This window comes from Spermophilus citellus (genome assembly GCF_964194105.1).
Source record: "Spermophilus citellus genome assembly, chromosome: 12".
Lineage (NCBI taxonomy): Eukaryota > Metazoa > Chordata > Mammalia > Rodentia > Sciuridae > Spermophilus > Spermophilus citellus.
In genome coordinates, this window is record NC_138198.1 from 130965913 (window position 1) to 130979852 (window position 13940).

Below are 13940 nucleotides of genomic sequence, written 5' to 3' on the forward strand. Positions count from 1 at the left end.
ATCCTGGGCCTGGGCTGGGCCTGGCTCCCTCACCTCGACTGACCCTTGGTGATGTGGTGAATCTCTGCGCCCTCTCTGCTGCTGGGCCTGGGCAGGATCGGGGAGACCAGGGAGTTCAGCCACAGGCTTGTGTGTGCACAGTTGGGACATGAACTTCCCCGTGACCCCAGAGCTGCGCCTTCCTCAACACCCTGGGAGCCGCCTCCGCGGGGAAGAGCAGCCATGTTCCCCGCGGAGGAGAGACGAACTCAGCACCGTGGAACCCAGGCCCTGTGCAGGCAGCCTGTATGGGAGCGCCGACACATCGGCTGCAGATGTAGCCCGGACCCGGGAGTGTGACCTTGTGTGAGGGTCAAGGCTGGGCCTCACTGTTTATGGGCGTTTGTGCCCCAGGTCTTGCAGCCAACCGGAGCAGTCTGGTCTGGTCTTCTGGGGCTTGGCCTTTGAAGGGCCCTGTTGGTTCTGTGCCACAGAACGTCTGTGGTGGGAAAACCCAGCTGAGACAGTCATGGTCACTTGAAATGTGGGCCTACAGCAAGGGGACTAAGGGGGACTCGAGGGGACAGGGCCTTCCTGTGCACAGCACACACAGGCAGGCCTCGGCCACCTTGTCACTCATTCCAAGCCTGGGGCTTAAACAGGGCTTGTGACACTCAGCCCTGGAGCTCTGGGGTCCTAGACAGGATGTCACTGCGCCCTCGCAGGGCAGATTCCTGAGGACAGCAGTGTGTCCTCTCTGTGCTGCTGGCCTGGGAGACCAGGGCCACCTGCAGGACAGCCATCGGCACTCCACCAACGAACAGCCCTGTCTCTGATTCAGTCTCTGTGGGGTGGGCTTTAATGCCCATGGGAAGCCCCCTCGAGCTCCCAGGGTCCTGCGTTGGTCCGCCTTCTCCAGGGGGGTCTGGGAGTGGGTGCTGATGCCAACCAGTCTCTAGGGGAGGGGCACGTTCCTCTTCACTCCCACTGCCTGGGCAGGTCTGGGAAACTGAGGCCGGGACGGAACTAGCCAAGAGGTGGCCTGGTGGTGCCCGGGGGACTTGGGTCCTGGCTCTGCAGGCAGCCCCACACAGCACCACGCATGCTTTGGCACAGCTGGCCCGAGGGCAGGCTGGTGAGAGCGCTGTCCCCCATGGCATCTGCAGGGCGGCCTCTCTGCATCCGGGCTGTCTGCAGGGGTCAGATGCCAGGCCTCCCGGGTGGGTGGTAAGGAGGTGGGGCAATTGTCCACGAAGTGTGGCTCACTAGAGAGTCCAGCCTCTCACATTTATTTAGAGACAGCTTAATTTTCCAAATAAAACACTCGGATTTGCTAGGTGCTGGCGCACAGTGGAGCCAACCCCAAACTGGTGTTTCCAAGGGGAAGGTGGGTTTGCCGGCCCAGAGCCCCCAGTGTGTCCTGGGGGGCCGAGGGGCAAAGCCCTCTGCAGCGCCTCCCTGAACTGCCCCGCAGCAGGAACCAAGGGATGGTACAGCTCCCTGCACACAGAGGGAGGCTGTGAGGGGACATGAGGGGACAGCAGGAAAGGGCCCAAAGTCACGAGCACAACCCTGCAGGAGGCCCAGCCCCAAGCCCCTGCCCTGGGGAGGAGCTCAGGGAAGACAGCCTGGGGTTCAGGTGGCACCTGCACTTCCCCTGGGAAGTCACCCACCCTTGCCAGTGGCCCGCTGCAGGGGCCCTGGCCACTCTTTCATAGACAGGGCTCTTGGGGTTCAAAGCCAAACTGGGAGCCTGAGCCTTCATCTCTGCTCCTGGTTCCCATGAGGGGTCCTCCAGCCCCCCATTCTGTCACCTATTAAAATGGGTGTTTGTGGGCCGTCACCCCCACCCCAGGCCAGGCAGGAGGAGACGTGGGCTGTGCTGGGCAGGACTAGCTGCTTCCAGGGTACTTTCTGGGTGACTGCAGGAGGGCCTATGGCCAAACGGGCGGGCAGGAGCTCTGTCCACCCCAGGCCCAGCCCGGCCAGCAGGAACATGTTTGCACTTGTTCCAGGGAGGTAGGGCAGGGCTCCGTCTGAGAGCCCCAAGGGCACCTGGACCCAGCAGGGCAGCCAAGGGAGACTCATGGGGATTCTTGCTGGGCTTGGGAACACAGCTGCTCTGGGCCAGCCCCGGCTCCGCCTGGCCCGAGGGCCCAGCCACGGACCACAGGACCAGGAGGTGGACTCACTGGGGGGCACCCTGCCCACAGGCTCAGAAATGTTTCAGAATGCCCTTTGGCCCATAGGGACTGCCAGGGGGCCAGGAGGGGCACCTCTCATGACACTGTCACCTGCACTGAAGCCATCCCAGGCTAGGATGCGAGGGGTCGGGACTGCAGCTCTGAGCTTCCCTGGGAGAGCCCTGTAGCTGCAGAACACTGGCCAGAGGCAGGACTTGAGTGCCACACGAGAGCCATGACAGGCAGGCTGGGGACCCAAGCTGAGAGATTCCTCGCACAGTGCTCAGCTGCGCTGATGGCACTTGGCTGCGTGGAGTCCAAGGGCTCTGTGGCCGCAGACACCAAGAGCCTGGCTTCTCCGTGAGCACGCCTAGTGAGCCATGGCGACTTCGGGACCCGCCTCCCTCTTTCCCGCCTCCACTCTCTGTGATGAGTCCAGGTCACAGACTCGCCACCCGGCCACGTGGTATTTCTCGGGGCGGCTCGCCTCGCCTGCTGAGTCAGGCCACACTGGATCCCAGGACCACAACCCCACAGCCTAGTGGGCGGGAGCCTGCAGGAGCACAGCACTGGTCAGTGAGGATACTCCCTCCACGTGGATCAGCAGAGGACGGGCAGGACCAGACTCCGGGGCTTCCGTGCCAGACATGTTCTTTCCAGTGGGAAACTGGAGGCCCCTTCCTATGTGGCTCTGGCCTTCTCAGAAGCCCACACGTGGACAGCAGCACCTCGCAAGGACACTTAGCCTGCAGGCCTCTTCAGTTCTGCTGGGAAGACCTGGCCTCGCGGCTCGTGGGCAGGGAGTCAGGCTGTCCACCCAAGCCGCCTCCCCTGCCTGGGTGCCAGGGGCGGATGGCCCTCCTCCGGCACCACCCACTGCTTCCCTTGGGCACGTGGGACCTCAGAAGGGTAGTCTGGAGGAGATGCCGGTAGCAGCCCAGAGAGCAAAGGCCCAGGCACCAGCACCTTCCAAGGCGAGGCCCCCGGGGGCATTGCCCCAGATGCCGGGAAACTGCTGCAGCTGCAGTGCCCAGTGGGCACGAGAGGTGGAGGGCACGTGGTTCCCAGCCAGCTACAGGGGGCAGGCATGCTGGGCCCGCGGGCAGCCCGTCTGGTGGCACCCGCTCAAAGCTCGGCTGGAAGGCACCTCTCGTGACATGTCCCAAGCCTCTGCCCCATCTCTCCTCAGCGTGAGGGCACGGCCACAGCCCCCAGAGAGCAGCAGGGACCACTGTGTAAGTGCAGGGCTTGAGGGGGGAGCCTGTGGCTCCCAGCCCTGTGCTTAGGCGGGAGGAAGGCGAGAGAGGCCCAGCCCAAGACCTCCTTCCCTGTCCACTCTGCAGCCTCAGAGCCAGAGGCCTGGAGTCCCTGCACCACCGCCGGGTGCCCAGAGGCCCGATGACCACGAGGCTTCTCTATCAAGAACCCAGGCAGTGGGAGAGAGGCAGTAGTCAGCGCCGGCCGCAGGCCTCCTGAGCAGGCGGGAAGGGCCTGGGGGCGGCACCGCCCCTACTCCCCGCCTGGCCTCTCTGGCCTCTGGTGGCTGGCCCAGGTCCAGCCCTGCTTGCTGTCACTGTCCCTGGGTGGCAGATAAATTACGTCTGCCAGCTTTTATGGGGCAGCTGTGTTGGGGCTCCACCATCGTGTCCTCCAGGCAGTCGGCAGAGCTTTCCCAGGCAAGGAGGGCTGCCGGCGCCTGGCTCAGAGCACAGTGCGGCGGAGAGGACCCAGAAGGGCACTAGCGTAGCCTTCCAGACACACCATTTTAGGATCCTGAGCTCTGGGAGTCGCCAGTATAGAATTGGACCTTGGCCGTGGACGCTGGCCTTTCACAGGGGCTTCTTAAACTACGGGGCTGCTCGTTCACCTGGCCTTTCAAGTGACAGCCGGTCCCTTCCAGGCCAGCGTCTGTTCTCAGAGCTGGCTGGGCCGCACTCTGCCTCCCAGGTGCCTCTCTGGGCCTGACTTCCTCCCACCGTACGCCGGGGCTGGATTTACAACATCTTTAACCAGCTGGAGCGATTCTGGCTGGGGCAGTTCCTGAGAGGCAGCCTCCCCTGCGGAACCGTGGGGAGGGAGGTGGGCTCTGAGATGAGGTTGCGCCCTGTGTGTCCACCTGCCTCGCGTGGGCTTCGGGGTTCCAGACTGCTAGGACCCTCGCAGCTCCTCACGCCTCTGCTGGGATCACAAGTGTAACCTCCCAGTGCCCAGTGCTGCTCTCCCAAGCACAAGGACGTGTCCTCCAGGGCAGGTGCCCACAGGCCCTCCCTCACACAGCAGTCCTGGGACCGGCACAGGAGCAGGCCTGGGGAGAGGGCGATGGCAGTGGCCCGAGATCCTCCCAGGAAGGTCTGCGGGGAAAGCTCCTGGTCTGCGGTGTCACACAGGACCCTACACCCAGTACCTCCCTCAGCGGTGGCTCTAGGAGCAGCCAGTGTCTGCCATCGGGGCTGAGCATGGCTCCCGACGTACCTGTGAGAAGCTGATGGGATCCCTGAGGAGGGTTCGTCCACCTCCCACCCTGGGGAGCCACGGAGCAGGGCTGCCACCACGTCTGGCCTCAGGCCGGGACAGAGTGCTCCTTCCAGTGCGGCCAGGCCCGCTCCCCAGCCCAGGCACTACCAGGCCTTGCTGTCCAGGGCCATCTCAGCAGTCAGCTCGGGATTCCAGGTCACTGCCAGGGAACAGCCTCGTCATAGGCGACGTGGGCCCGGCAGGGAGGCACCCACAGCCCCCTGACTCCCAGGGGCAAGGCTATGGGCTGGCTCCTGCTGTCGTCCTGCGACTGACCCATTGCTCTGCATATGGCCGGTCACCCTGTCACAGTGCGGCTGGTGACAGCTCTCTGGGGGACTCCAGGGCCTTGTGGGTGATGTCCTTAGGAAAGGAAAGAGAACCCCTGGTGCTGGGTGGCACAGGCAGCGGGCTGCCTGGGGCAGGTGAGCCACGTCCTCTCCTGGAAGGTCGTGGTGCATGGGGCGTCCACTTGCCAAGTCCAGCACTCCCTGCCCTCTCAAAGGCTGCCCTCAGCGCACTCCCAGGTTAGGCCCAGGAGCACCCTGGGCGCAGGTCTGGAATTCCTGGGCTCGGGTGGAGAGCGGAGGCCCTGAGGGACATCTGCAGCCTCAGTGGAGCGAGGCCTGCCATGCGGGAGGACAGCACCAGGGCTGCAGCCCGGTCCAGGAAGGCCGAGGAGGTCGCCCCCTGCTGCTTTGCCTTCTGCAGTCGGCCCTGCCGGAGGCCAGGGCCGCAGAGCCCACACCGGCCCCTCGGAGCACAAGAGGGTGCTTTAAGGATCTGAAGCACTGGGGCTGGGCGCTCAGGGTAGCACCCTGGCCTGGCATGTGTGAGGCACGGGGTTCGAGTCTCAGCCCCACATTAAAATAAATAAAGGTCCATCAACCACTAAAAAATAAAAATATTTAAAAAAGACCCGAGGAACGAGGATGGGCAGGAGGAAGCTAGCCACCACCTCCAGGGCTGGGGGCAGAGCCACGGCACCCGGGAGCCACGTGCAGAGCCACGGGGCCTGTGGCAGGGATGCTCCTGCCGGGAAGTCCGTCTGCGTGGCTCGTAGCTGTTGCGCAGACGCATGTTCTCGCTGGCTCAAAACCGTGGTCACAGGTCTCTCTCAAAACGGGGTGTGCTTCCATTTGTGGGGGAAGCCCGTCCGCCTGTGGGGCACGTGTGCTGTGCTTGGTGCCTGGAGCCTGTCTCAAGGGCTGGCACCCAGGCCCGCAGGTGGCGGGGGCGGGGAGCCTCAGTTGCCGACCCTCTGCCAGAGCCACGGGAGCAGCCTGTGAGGAGGCGAGAGGTGGCGGGAGCCCCAGGACGGTGCCGCGGGAGCCCCAGGACGGTGCCTCGGGAGCCATGGCCCTACTCACTGAAGCGCACTCCTGCTGGTCACTTGCAGAGTAAGCTGGCCATCTAGAGAGCTCTTCCGAATGGCAGAAGAGGTGAGGCCAGTAGACTGCAGCCGTGACAAGAGTGGGAGGGCAGAGCAGGCCCTGCTGGGTCTGCCTGGTGCCTCTTCTCTGCCCACGTGCCACCCGCATGCCACCCGACTGTGCTGCAGAAGTGGAGGCACCCAGCACCAGGGAAGACCTGGCTCCCGCACTGGCCGTGGGCGGGACTGGGGCCCAGCCCCAGAGGCCACGTCTTTCCTGCACCACAGCCTCTGTGGGCCTAGAGAGCCAGCAGCTCTGGATCTGGGGCAGAGCGGCCTGTCTCCTGCTAGCCAGCCGTCTGCACTTCCCGCGCAGGAGTGGAGACGGGAGGCAGCTTTCCTGCTCACGCCCGACTGCATTGTTTTTGAAAGTGACTCATAGCCACTCCTGCAGCAGATGGATGTGGTACCTCCCCACCAGTAACTGCTGCGTCCAAGGCCAGGCTCCCGCTCCTTCAGGGGACCCGTATTGGCATCCATCCGGCAGGGGCAGTGCAGTAGTGCCCTGAGTTAAAGTTTTCACTTTGATTGCTACAAATCCTCTGGCCTTTGGGCCCAAAACTTCTACTGCAGTTTGCAAATGGGTTTTTATAGCACGTTAGAGCTGGGGCAGATTCCAAGGAAAACAGTCCTGATCCTCAGTATTGGAACCAACTGCGACTCTCCCAGCCGCTGACTCACTGGGCTCTTTAATTGGGTGGGAGAAGCTGTCGGACACGGGGCTCAGTCAAGACGCTGTTTGTTTTCACGGGTGTCCTGGCCACAACCCTCCTGGCCGTACCCAGCTGCAACCTGTGTTCATCTGACTTTTTCTTCCTCCTCACAGTTCCAGTTATAAAAACAGAGCCCACGGATGACTACGAGCCCACCCTGACCTGTGGAGCCGTGGGCCAGGGGCTAGGTCCCCTCCCACGGCCATGCTACAGCCAGCAGCTCACAGTGCCACCGGACCCTGGCTCCTGCCCGGTGGGGGGCTTTGCCCCCTGTGCCCAGAGGAGCACCCTGATGCCCACGCCTCCCAGCGCAAGCCCGAAGCTCCACGACCTTTCCTCTGCTGCCTACTCCAAGGGTCTGGCCAGCCCAGGCCACAGCCACCTTGGACTCCAGCCACTGGCTGCAGAGGACCCCACCCTTCAGGAAGTGCCGAGACCCCTGGCCATGCAGCCCGGCTCGCCTGAGCAGCCCCCTCCCGTCCTGCTGCAGCCGCAGGTGAGTCCACTTCTGAGCAGTAGCTGTCCTCTCGGTCGTCAGCAAGCTCTCTGTCCCAGCAGCCCCTCTTCTCCACCTCCGTCCGCTGCCCACGGGCCACCCTGTTTGCAGCCCTCAGCCCACCCTCCCACCATGGGCCACCAGCAGCACCAACTGCCAAAGGGTCGAAGGAGCGAGGCTCCCACCGCGAGACCACAGTCACTGCCAGAGGTGCGGGAGGACAGTACTCGTAATTTGGCCCCTATTCCTGTAATGGTCAAGCAAGAACCTGAAGAATTGGACCAGTTGTACCTGGACGATGGTAAGTGCCCGCGCCGGTGCAGGTGTGCGCTCCACCCGGTGCCCCGGCCTGAGTTTGTGCAGGAAGGCTGTCGCAGAGGAGCGCCCTTGGACGGTGTGGCCTGGAGACAGTAGTCTGGGCAGTGCTGGCTGGGGTGACTGCTCCAGTCATCTCGGGGACCCTACCCCTACCAGGGTCCATTAACTGGGGACCACCAGATTCATGACAAAAACTGAGAAAAGAGCCACCAACCCACACTCAGGAAGCCCCAGCTTGTGAGGCCTCCCTTGGGACCATGTCCATTCAGAACCTCCTGGCTTGGGTGTCCGGGAGGTTCCTTAAAGGACCGTCTTTAAATACCGCCTAGCAGTGCACCTTCTAGCCAGGACGCCCACCCAGCTCCATGGAAAAAGCTAGATAACATGGTGTAGTGGATGGGCACAGGAGTGAGGTACAGGTGACTGATCTGGACACGGTGTGTCTAGGCTGTCTGCAGAGCAGGACTGATGGCAGAGATCTCGGGTTCTGACATCTTCCCGTGGTGATGAGGAGATCTCTTGCTCTCTGTGGACTGTGTTTGGAGGAGTCAGTCTCTTTGGCGAGTCATAAGGAGCTGCAGGCCACATAATTGCTGTGGCAGCTGGTCTGGTGGACGGAGCCGGGGCCTGCTGGTTGGTAGGTTCCTAGTGTTTTCTGACCTTGTTGTCCCTGAAGGGCATCTGAGCTCTGACTGAGGCATGGTCAGTTTTCCCAGGTGTGGATCGTCTTCTAGATCAGCATGCAAAGCCACCCACCTGGAGCAGGGCCTGGCCCCTCCTTCCTCCACCGACCCAGGCAGGGCCTTTGACAGCCAGGATGTGCTCCTCTCAGGCCAGGCCAGGGCCTGGCCACCTCCCATGCAGCTCAGAGCTGGGTACAGCTGGCTTCTACCCGGCAGTGGCCATTCTGCATGTGCACAGCCCCCTACACTCAGGTCTGTGAGCATCCAGGGTCCATGGCAGCCTCTGTGATCTGGTGGACAAGGCCCTTGTGCCAGGGTCTCCAAGGCCTCTGCTGAGAACTCCTGCAAGCTCCTGACTCATGACCGTGAGCTTTGTGAGGACAATGCATGCAAAACATGGGCTCACGGGGTTTTAGCCCTGGTCTATGGTGTATGTGGTGGTTGTGTCTGTAAGCAGCAGGGCCCTCTCTGTCCACCTCCGCTGTCCATGACAGCTGGTTCGAAGCATTCCTCCCTGGTCTCTGCTTCCTCTCACGTCTGTGTCTTCGGGCCATGGCTCTGGAGAGTGGACACCGCTGTGCGGGTGTCAGGAAGGTTTCTGCTAGTGTGTGCATCGCTCCTTCCCCGTCCCCCTTGGGCCTGTCACGGTGGTGCAGCAGCCTGTCTGCCTCGGTGGGCGGCCTGGCCCCAGTGTGCTTCTGCCTCTGCCCCTCACGGTACACTGCCCGGCAGCACTGGTGTCTCCTGCTGAGCTCTGTTGCCGGCAGGGGCCGTGCAGCTGGCCAACCCTGGGCTCCACATCTGGGCAGTGCCCTTTGGCCCAGAGACAGGAAGCGGGCCTTGGCCAGGTATCCTGCAGTGCTAGAGGTCACAGCTGCCCACGTCAGATGCGGCTGTTGTGAGTGTGAGATGTGGGGCAGGTGAGCCGCGCAGGGGGGAGCAGGTGCTCTTTCCGGGAAGTCATCAGGGCAGGACGCAGCGCGGGGCTGTGCACAGGGAGCGCCGCCGCCGGGAGGGGGCCGGGGCGCCGTGGCTTTGGCATGTGTTTTGTTGAGTTTCACCCTGTCTCCTGAGAGAGGACCAGAGGCGTTTCCGACCTCTACCCCGAGGTGCAGCATTGCTGACGCGGACGAAGGAGATAGACGCCCCAACTCTCTGGGGGGAGAAGGGGCCCCACCAGACAGAGGCCTGTCCTGCATTTGGCATCTTTTCCATTTGATTTGCGGCCACCCAGGGGAGGAGCATCATCAGAGTTGGAAACAACCTTTCCAGTGACTTCAGAGTGGAGAGCAAATCAACATTCCAGTCCACACAACAGGGGGAGGTCAGAGTTGGGGGGCAGACACGCTGGGTTATAGGTGGGCGAGGGCCTCCTTCTGACAGCCCCAGGTCTGTGCTGGGCATGGCCAGGCTGAGCAGGCCGGGCTGTGCTCCAGGATTCTGAGTGGCTCTCTTCTGGAATTTTCCTCTGCGCGGTCCTCGTCTGAGGACAGACCTAGTCTCCTGCAACCACACAGTCGCCTGTAGGAAGGGACACAGGGACAGCTAGCAAAGGAGCCTCTGGCCAGGAGGGCTGGGCTGGGGACTGAGGAGTACAGGGACCCTGAGGGCCTCCCTTCCCGGCCAGGGTGCCGTGCAGGTCCTCGGCATACTCCTCCTTCCCTGGCCACTCCTGAGGTCCTGCTCAACGCTCAGGCCAGCAGGGTGTCTGGCTCCTGTCTCTTGGTGACACTGGGGCCACCAGGCTGGGAGGTGTGGGGAGGAATGTTCCTGGCATGTGCTGGTTTCAGGTTTTGTCTCTTGAGCATGCCAAGTGAAAGGCCGTGGTGACAAAGATGGCCGTGGTGGTGCACACCTCCCAGCGGCTCGGGAGGCCGAGACAGGGGAATCATGAGTTCAAAGCCAGCCTCAGCAACAGCGAGGTGCTCAGCAACTCGGTGAGACCCTGTCTCTAAATAAAATACAAAATAGGGCCGGGGATGTGGCCCAGTGGTCGATGCTCCCTGGTACCGAGAAAAGAAAAGGCCGTGATGAGATGCCATGTTCAGGTCCAGAGGGTCACTCTGCTCACTGGCCCCAGAGGGCCCGGGTGCCCTGGGACTTGCAGGACACTGCATGGGCCTGCTTTCCAGTAGCCCCAGGAATAATGGAGGCTCGGAATAAAAAAGTGAATCCCACTTTTTTAAAAAAGTATTCTTAGGTTTCCAGCTCTTTCTGGGCTCAAGTTCCACCACAAAAGCCCTTGACCCATAAATACATTCCAGTGACGATTTCTGTTTTGTTCCAACAGTCTGCATAAGCTGTGAGCTTCCAGTTTGGACTTCTCAAGCACAGCAGCACCACAAAGGCACATATTAAAACTGTTAGCACCATGGACCTCACGCGGTTCTGAACGTGATTTTGGGTTAGGGTCCTGAGATCAGGCCAGAGCTCTGTAAGAGCTCTTTCCTGGGACTCTTTCCTAAGCTGCCCGTCGTGGAGAGGCATGTGTGGCCTTGCTCCTGCTCTAGAGGCAGGCCCTCTGGAGCCTGGGTGGCTCCTCACACCAGCCCTCCTCAGGTGAATGCCCCAAGGTCAGAAGTCCTAGAAGAGCCACAGAGCACACTCCCCCCACTGTGGACTAAAGTGAGGGGTCCCGAGGCACTTCCTCTCTACTGCTGCCCCTTCTCATGCAACTGCCCTGCAGCCTCCGCCACAATCGGGCCTTTCAGTCCTCTCCAGGGCTCTTGGGTGTCCAGGACGCTACGTGTCATTACAACAACCAGCAGGTAGACCAGGCGGCCCGAGCGTGTCTGCTGTCTGGGCTGCTTCTCTCCTCACCCTCCCCTGCTTTCCTGAGCTTAAGCTGCTCTGGGAGAGAACACAAAGCTCTCCTCATGGAAAGTTTTACTAACCTGGCAGGGCGCCCGGGGCTGAGCCTTCCCCATGGCTAACGACGATCGCAAGTCTGTGCAGCAGTGATCAAACACGCCGAGCCGTAAATATTATGGACACAGCTACTGCCTGGTGGGCAGAAGGGTGGACTCAGCCGTGCACATCAGTCATGAGGCTCAGCCCTTCGTGCTGGGGAGTCTGCACGGGGGTCACAGGCACAAAAACCACACCACGTGCCTCCCGGGGTGGAGGCTGCTGTGGGTGGAGTAGACCAGCAGGCTGCACTGGCCCTTCTCAGAGACCCTGAGGAGGATCTCCTGACATGAGTGAGGCCATCCATCAAGCCCAGGCCTGAAGCAGCTGCCTGCTGCTGAGAGGCGTCCACTGTTCACTCCTGGGCCAGGAGGGACACGAAGGGCAGTTTCAAACCCGTGTGTGTGAGCCACAGTGCATCAGACGTGGGCAGAGACTCTGAGGTTCTGTCTGGGTGTCTGCCACCCTATAGATCCGACCTGTGGTCCAGTGTAACCAGCTGAGGGGCTGCTGCTGGGAAGGGACAGGCCGTGTGTCCTGCTGACTGCCCAGAGCTTGGTCCGGCTCGCGTGATAAAGGCTGCTGCTGGGCTCCAGGGCAGCTGCAGGCAGGACCGGGCCCTCCAGAGAAAGCAGACGGAGCAGGCAGGCAACTCAGCTGCCCACTAAGCAAGTCTCCCTGTAAATCGTGTGTGTCTGGCCACTGTGGACACGTGTGGCTGCCGCTGCAGGCTTTCTTTCTGCGAGTGGCTAGCTGTGCTGCGGTACCGCGTCATTTCCTGCCTTTTCCTGGTGCAGCATCGCTCGACGCTCTGTTGAAGCCCCTCTGCTGTCTGCCCTCTCTGTGCTGGGAGGGAGGTCAGCAGTACGGCTTCCTGCTGTCACTAACCATGCTCCTGTGCTCCTGGGGAACGGCACTGAGCTGGTCCCTGCTGTAAGTGAAGAGGTGGTGACGACCATGGATCTGGGGAAGGAAATGGGGTAGGAGAGACAAGGAGAAGTGAGGAAGCTCCTGGGGGCCTGGGGGTTGCACCCCAGAGGCCTGGACAGGGGCCTGGCAGTGTCGCCCCTCGTAGGCGGCCCGAGGACGGGGCTATGGCGTGTGCTCCTGCGGCCCCCGCAGACCCATGCTGACCTTGTGCAGATAGGCCAGACCTTTTCCGGGACCTTCTGCCCGTGCTCCTCAGCTCTGCACCCCCGTGGAGTCCCCCGGCTTTCCTCTCCAAGCTCCCATGGAGGAGCACCTCGTTCAGCTCCGAGCCGGCCAGGGGCACGACGCTCTGCTGGTGCCGGAACACACGGCCGTCAAGCATGAGGTCACATTCAGAGTGTCCAGCTGTTGGTGGCCCTCTCCAGAGCCGGCCAGGCGGGAGGGCCATCACAGCTCTTCTGCAGAGCATCCAGGTTCCGAGGCTCCCTGGGCACTGGGCCTCCTGCTGCAGCGGGGCACAGGGCCTCATAAGTGCTCCTCCCAATATGAAAGTGCTTCTTCCCCTGGGCTTCTGGGGAGCCAGGAATCACCGACTCAGAGGTGGCTGCCCAGTGTAAAGGACAGGGTGACTGGAAGAGAGGCCATGGTTTTCCCCTCAGCTAAAGCGGCCTGGCTGATGCCACAGGACCTGCGGCTGCCATGACAGAAAGCTGTGAGGCTGTGACGGGCGCCACGGCTCAGGGCCCCTGACCTCACAGCTGCGGGTCCCCCTCGCCCGGCCCTTGCAGACAGAGCTGCCAGTGCCGAACTCGCCAGGCACAGAAGGAAGCCTCGACTGAGACAGGAACGTTACTGTGCTGCTCAGAGCTGTGGTCAGGAGTGTGACGGGAACACGGTCCCAAACGCCTGCACCAGCCTTGGCTCCGAGGTGGACATGTCCCACTGCAGACGGGACCAAAGGCCCCTGCTCATCCAGCTCTCCAGGGGGATTGGGCCTCGGGGGCCACAGAGAGGCAGTATTTTTCCTCATCAAGGGATATCTGTTCGTCAACAGGAGGGGCTCTTGACCACTAGGAAGCCGTACAAAGGATCCTGGTCACTCAGCTGTTCCCCCCAAACAGCAATAATACCCACAAAACTGCCAAAATCTGGAAATTAACAAAGTGAACAGAATCATTCAGGAAGCACTGGGCCTTGCCCACTCCCAGCCCTCGGGGCAGCTGCGCTGAGCCAGTGGCTCCCCATGGCGGAAGCTGACCGCTGAAAGCCCTTCCCCGATGCGCAGTAAGCACTTGACTGGTCCCAGGGCTCCTGGAGATGCCCATTCTAGGCTTGGCAGGGTCAGCTGCAGGGCAGCCGTGAGGGTGGGAGGCGGCCAGGCTGGGCTCTCAGTGCAGGGAGGGAGAGCCTGACCAACCCGCATGACCACGGGGGTGGAAATGTCTGGCATCATCTTGAGGACCTGGATGGCCATGGTGCAGGTGTGAATGGATGCTGCAGGCTCAGGAAGAGAGGCCCAGCTCCTTGCCTCTGCTGATCACCTGCTGGCCACCTCTGCTGACTGCCTCTGCTGCCACCAGCCACAAGCAGAAGTGGAAGCTGAGCTGACCACGAAGGACCTGCACTTGGAAGGGAGGGCTGCGCACATGGATGTTCTCAGGGAAGTGCGGGACTCGGTGGCTCCGGAATGGGAGACCTCCTCCTCCCAGTTGCAGATCAAGCTCCGTTTGCCCCAGGAGAGTGCTGGGACACCAGAAAGGAACAGAAAACCTACTGTCCACGCTC

At 62.0% G+C, this 13940-nt stretch overlaps 1 protein-coding gene across 11 annotated transcripts in view; it reads left to right on the forward strand.

Annotated features, from left to right (window-relative positions):
* NFATC1 (nuclear factor of activated T cells 1) overlaps positions 1-13940 on the forward strand; it is a 103767-nt gene that overhangs the window by 70692 nt on the left and 19135 nt on the right. For 7 of the 11 annotated variants that reach the window (XM_081262654.1, XM_081262645.1, XM_081262648.1 and 4 more), the window contains one exon: positions 6935-7618. The exons of 2 other annotated variants lie outside the window; for them this stretch is intronic. In XM_081262654.1, coding sequence (XP_081118780.1) covers positions 6935-7618 — 684 coding nt within the window. The remainder of the gene's footprint in view (positions 1-6934; positions 7619-13940) is intronic. 2 more of the 11 variants (XM_081262650.1, XM_081262652.1) reach the window with 2 other exon arrangements.